Here is a 6,053-nt window from a genome sequence, read left to right on the forward strand (position 1 = left end):
TGTCAGATGATAGAGGACCCTCTGCAGTCTCAGAGGCTCAAATATGCATTTGAATCTGAAAAGGGCCTTTTGGGTAAGAACTACTGTATATAATTTGGATCTATCTGTGGGAGTGTTTGTAAGATTCAGTTAATTTGTGCTAATATGTGATTCTCGTTCTTTCACAGCTTTGATGCATCAGAGCAACAACGTGGACAGCAGTCGCTGCTATCAGTGTGTGAAGTTCCTGGTCACGCTGGCACAGAAGTGAGTGTAGAGCACTGGCATCAAATTAGGAATATTCACTCAATATGGGTATTAACATAGATGAATGTAATTCTATATAATAGTATTGTGTTTTAGGGATATATGATATAATAGAGCCATTTTGGTTATCAGACAATATTTTTTAACATATTGACTCTGTCAATATATTATATTAAATATATTTTTTGATATATTGTATCTGTCAATATTGGATATTTAAAATGTTTATGCTAATTTCCTCTAATTTTACATTTACCTTTTCTGTCATCTAACACTTTTAAATGTTTAACATTTAACGTTAAATTAATAACACTATTAAATGTAATCTATAACAAATCTCAGAATAAGTGTTGATTTTCATGCTTTCATAATTGGGATTGTGATGTTGAATTCACTTGCCTTTCTAGCAGTTTAGTTTTAAGTAGTGCTGTCAAACGATTAATCGCATCCAAAATAAATGTTTTTGTTTACTTAATATATGTGTGTGTACTGTGTATATTTATTATGTATATATAAATACACACACATACAGTAAATATTTTTAAATATTTACATGTATATATTTAAATTCTTTTATTGTATATTATATGTAAATATATCAAACATATATACATAACATATTTTTCTTAAATATATACATGCATGTGTTTGAATTTATATATACATAATAAATCTACACATTATACACACACATATTATGTAAACAAACTTTTATTTTGGACGTGTTTAATCATTTGACAGCACTAGTATTACTTTTCCTTCATTTAGAGAAAAAAGTATTGAATTTGATTATCAGGCATTTACCAGTTATCGTGTATAATGAAAACATAATTATCAGTAACGGACAGAATTTTTATATTTGTGCATCCGTATTGTTGTTATGTTAAGCCAGTGCCTGAAATTACATGCCTGATATATTAAATGTCTACTATTTTTCTTATTTTTAAACAATAATTCCACTTGAAGAAAAACATTTTAATGTACAGTAGAAAAGATTGGTAACTTTAGTGCTATTTATTAAATTGCTATTTGAAATCGGAATAAATACTGTCTAATATTTTCTGCTTCCAATATCCGTGTTTCTGGCAGAAGTGATGTTAAATGTAAACAATGTGTTTCTTTTAGATGTTCTCCAGCTAAGGACTATTTTAAAGAGCTCTCAGGACATTGGAGTTGGGCAGTGCAGTGGCTTCAGAAGAAGGCAAGAGACCACAGATACACACACACACACACACACACACACACACACACACACACACACACACAATAGCATCCATTGTTGAATTCCCGTTCTCCTGTCTTTCAGATGTCTGAGCACTACTGGACACCTCAGAGTAATGTATCGAATGAGACGTCCACAGCTAAAACCTTCCAGCGCACCATCTCAGCACAGGTACTGCACTCACAATTCTTCACACAAGTTTATTCTTTACATTTATATATTTCTCAAACTTGAAATTTCAACATTAATAGCTTATTACAATAGCTGGGTTTCCATCACCCTGTTTTTATGCGCATTTTGAAGTATCGCATCAGAATCAAGTGAATTTCGAATAAAAATGCCATAATTCGTTTTTTTTTACTTGTGCGAAAAAGGGATAATGTGAATAATGGGAGATGGAAATGCATTTTGCGAAAAAATTCCTCCAAGTGCATGAAAAAAGTAATGTGAATTTGCACTGTGTGACAGTAAATCCTGACTAACCAGCAGACCGATCTTGTTCCACAGCATTTGAAATGTTGTTACATGGTCATTCGAAAATGCCCGAGCAAAGTCTGTCGTCAGAGTATTTCTGTATAATTGCCTGCCAGAATTGTTAAACGACTGCGTTCCCAAACAACAGCATCCACCTCCGAAAGCAATAACTGCATTCATTGTGTTTTGTCTGCTCGTTCTGAGGTGCAGGTAATGTATTATATAGTAAAATTATTATATTCAATAGCTTCTCCTACTTTTCTTAGTGATGTATAGTGCATGTTTATCAGGGAAGTGGCGATTTTGTTCTCTTTGACTCGTTGGAATGGAAACGGTGCTTGTTCGCAAATGTTTTGTGCGATATTCCAATTTTGCGAAATAAGTTAAATTCGCAACTTTAGATGGAAACCCGGCTAATGATTTTAAGCTTGTATTTTGTCTTAAAATGTACAAGATGTGTATCTTTAAATAAATGGTTTAAATGGTTAATGGAGTCATTAGGATAGCATGTGAACTGCTGAGTGAAGTTTAGTGAATGCTGGTTTTTGTGTTTAGGACACTTTAGCTTATGCCACAGCTTTACTGAACGAGAAGGAGCAGTCCGGCAGCAGTAATGGATCAGATGGCAGCCCAGCCAATGAGAACTCAGACAGAAGCCTCAGACAGGTAGAGCTCTGTCTGTCATTAATTCAGCAGTCCATTATCAGTTACATTACATAATAAAATACACTAGTGTTTAATAAAGCATTACATTTACTCTTTTACCATTTCCACCTCTCTTTCTCTCAGGGATCTGAATCCCCCATGATGTTGGGCGATTCTCGAAGTGATCTAGAAGATGTGGATCCATAACGCTTCTCATTGTTTTTACACAACAAAACAACACAGAAAAAGTTTCCTCCGACAGAGAGATGTTGTGGCTCTAAACAGACAATCAGAAAACTGCATTTGATCTTCTAGAGACTGGAAATGGAGGGACCAGTAGCAGCCAAAGGGCCGGTCAGAGCGTTCACTCTTCGGTCCGCCTCGCCCGAAAAGTGAACAGAGGCGAATATGTTTTTTTTTTTTTTTTTTTTTTTTTTTTTCTGTTGGTTAAAACTTGGCTGGATTAAATTAGAGTTCAGGTCTTGCAAGTTATTTCGATGTTTCGTCTGGCTTGATGAGTTCTGTCAGACCAGTTGGACTTAATAAAAACGAAGGCGTTCGTTTCCTTGGCGTTTTTATGCCGAACTACTACTATGGTGCCAGACCGGGTGTTTTAAAAGCAGTCAGCGTATATTTGCCAATGTAAGTAGATAATATTCATGAGAAATGTAAAGATGTGTTCCATAAGTGTAATTTCAAATGTAAAATAATATTTTTAAGAATCCTTTACTGATTTTCTTTATTTTTTGTGGATCTGTTTGAGAGGTGCCTCAAATTTATTCGAAAAAAAGAAGAACTTGCCAAGTCTCTGAGAGTCAAATAATCACAACGTTTTTCCTTTTTCTTGCTGGTATTTTTTTAAAGCACTTTATATTTGAATTCAGTTTGTGAGAAATTCATCACGTGGAGACAATAACGGACGTCCCTCGCTGCTCTCTGTCCATTGAGGTTCTTGGATAGGAACAGCATGCAGCAAAAGAGACAAGCTGTTTACGCAAGTGCTAGACAGAAATATGATGTTGGACATTGAGGATGGACCTTACGGCGGAAGACACATTGCATCAGCAGATGCGTCCGGAGACACATATGCAACACACAGAGACGCTACTGTCCAACGAGCTTTTCTTCTTCCTGAAAGACAATGAGTGCCACAATCAGCAGAGTTTGTCATTGAAAAACTGTCTCATTTCTTTCTGTACATCTGTTTTGATGTTGTCTCGTGCTGCTTTGGTATTAAGATCTGTGGACATGAAGACACTTTTCAGGGTTTATTTTGCCAAATTTGTCCTTTTTTTGTTTGTTTATCTGCATCTTTTCCGCTCAGTCTGCCTTACGCAATGCAAATCGGATGACAAGGCGAGGATGGGGTGTGAAGGGGGTGAAGGGGGAGGGGAAAGAGAAAGACGGAGGTTGTTGGAGGGACAGGAAAGTTCTCACACAGTAGTACAGTGCCTTTACTCGACTCCTCCCCTACGCCGCTCGCGTCCTCGCCTTGAGACAAACCAGTGGACACATCGTGCTACACAAATGCCTGAACCCACTCGACATTACAATAACAACGCACACACGAATACTCAGATGGCTCGGCCGCGCTCAACTCAGAGTGCCATATGAGGACACAGGCGGTGTCTCATGCGTCACGATCACTTGTTTGAGCCGAGCCTGTGATGTCCTGCTTTCAAGGAGTCTGCAGGGTGATTCAGCTGCCGCTTGCTGCTCATTTTGTATTTAGACTAGAACACTTAGTGACATTGCTTAAATGTTTACAGCGGAAGGACCTCAATGCCACCTCACACAAACATTAGTGCTGCTTTTTACCTCAGTCCCTTGCTCTTTGCAACTTTCACACGCTTCTGTGCATGTTTGTACGTGTGAGAGACTTTATTGCTGGAAAAGAACTGCATAAACTGGCTGTAACCACTGAGAGAAGCTGGTTTATAGAACAAATCTTAAACCATTCTAAGTGGATTTGCTGGTGTATGCTGGTGTCTCAGCCCGGCTACATTGTGTTTAGGTGGTTTAGTGTCCAAAAACATTTAATACCAGCCAACAGACCAGCCTGATCAGAAAAGCAAGCCAGCTTAGACTGGTTTAAGATAATGGAGTCAGCTGGTTTTTGGAGAGTTTTGGGCACGTAAACTCTAGACTATCAGACCATCTTAAATTGGTTCAACGTGGCCAACCTGGTTTGCTGATATAGTACCTTGAGGCAACTAAACTCAAGACTGGTCAGCCCAAAGGCCTGGTTAAAACCAGAAATCCTGTTAAGGCTGGTGACTTTTTGTCTCTTTCTCTTAGTTTTGGCCTCTAATAGTCAGCAAAACACTGCAGTACTCACAACTGCCTTCATGCTTTGAATCAGTAAATGGTTCACTGCTAATTCACTGCAGCAGATGTGGTAAGTGTTTGGGACGATTAGTTAGACAGGTTTTAGGATAACTGGAGGATTATTTTGAAATGTTTCAAGGCACATGGTTCAGTTACAATAGAGGAGAGAATTCATCAATTCATTCAGTGACTAAACATAAGGCATCTTTATTATTTTGCTGAAATGTGCACATTTGCAAAGATATCACACTAATTTCAGCTTAACTGCCTACTTAGGTTTTCACTAAAGGAGCCTGTAAGATATGGTGGGGTTACGGTTTATAACCAGTGCTGTAGTCTTCTTTAAAAATATGGTGTACTTGAGTGAACAGGGTGTGTTAAATCTATCCACAAATCTGATCCTCCTCCCTGCAATCCATATTTTTTCACCTTTCCTACACCTGTAGATGCTGTACCAACCGCTCGGTAGATCTGTGATTTTTAAGTTGGGTGTCAGGACAGGGTTAAAGATGCTTAAAGAGTTTTTAATAACTGGTGATTCTTTGATTCTTTTCTGCTGCGAGTGTGTATGATGTGTAAAGGAATCTGTTAATGCATGTTAAAACCACATTTTAATTTGTACATCAGAGTTTGACAATGAAAACATTTGATATAAAAAGGAAAAACTGGAATGCACAACTTTTCAGACTGTGTGATTTTGTATGTGCCAAGTCTGAAGTAGACCATTACATGAAGTTGTCATAAAGTCTGCATAATAAAAATTCACATTTATAAAAAGAATTACACTCTTATACACTGTGCACATGCATAATAGGAGATAATGCTCTTGCCAGAAAAAGTGAAAATATACCTGTTTCAATTGAGAATGTGTGTAAACATAAAAATGATAAGTGCTGGTCCCGTAAAAATCAAAGTGGTATCATCTATTCTATAATATCGGTTACCGATATTGTAGATTTTTTTTTTTTTTTTTTTTTATTAAGCAGTATTGCTACATATTTTAAATATATTGACTAATATTCTATATTTCGTACATGCTTATTTTCTCTGTTTTTATAGTTAACTGTCATCTAATGCTCGCTTTACTACTGTTAAATGTAACTTTTAGCAAAAGTGGTCAGACGGCTTGTGGGACAGG

The 6,053-nt window shown here is 36.9% G+C and overlaps 1 protein-coding gene across 1 annotated transcript in view; it reads left to right on the forward strand.

Annotated features, from left to right (window-relative positions):
• The window catches only part of LOC109086120 (ubiquitin carboxyl-terminal hydrolase 24-like), a 59,330-nt gene extending 53,740 nt beyond the window's left edge, over positions 1-5,590 (forward strand). Inside the window, exons 63-68 of the mRNA XM_042747039.1 lie at positions 7-73; positions 168-246; positions 1,372-1,447; positions 1,553-1,639; positions 2,498-2,608; positions 2,732-5,590. Of these exons, the coding sequence (XP_042602973.1) occupies positions 7-73; positions 168-246; positions 1,372-1,447; positions 1,553-1,639; positions 2,498-2,608; positions 2,732-2,794 (483 nt within the window). The 3' untranslated portion in view covers positions 2,795-5,590. The remainder of the gene's footprint in view (positions 1-6; positions 74-167; positions 247-1,371; positions 1,448-1,552; positions 1,640-2,497; positions 2,609-2,731) is intronic.
• Positions 5,591-6,053: the final 463 nt, after the last annotated feature.

This window comes from Cyprinus carpio, chromosome B20, assembly GCF_018340385.1.
Source record: "Cyprinus carpio isolate SPL01 chromosome B20, ASM1834038v1, whole genome shotgun sequence".
Classification (NCBI taxonomy): Eukaryota; Metazoa; Chordata; class Actinopteri; order Cypriniformes; family Cyprinidae; genus Cyprinus; species Cyprinus carpio.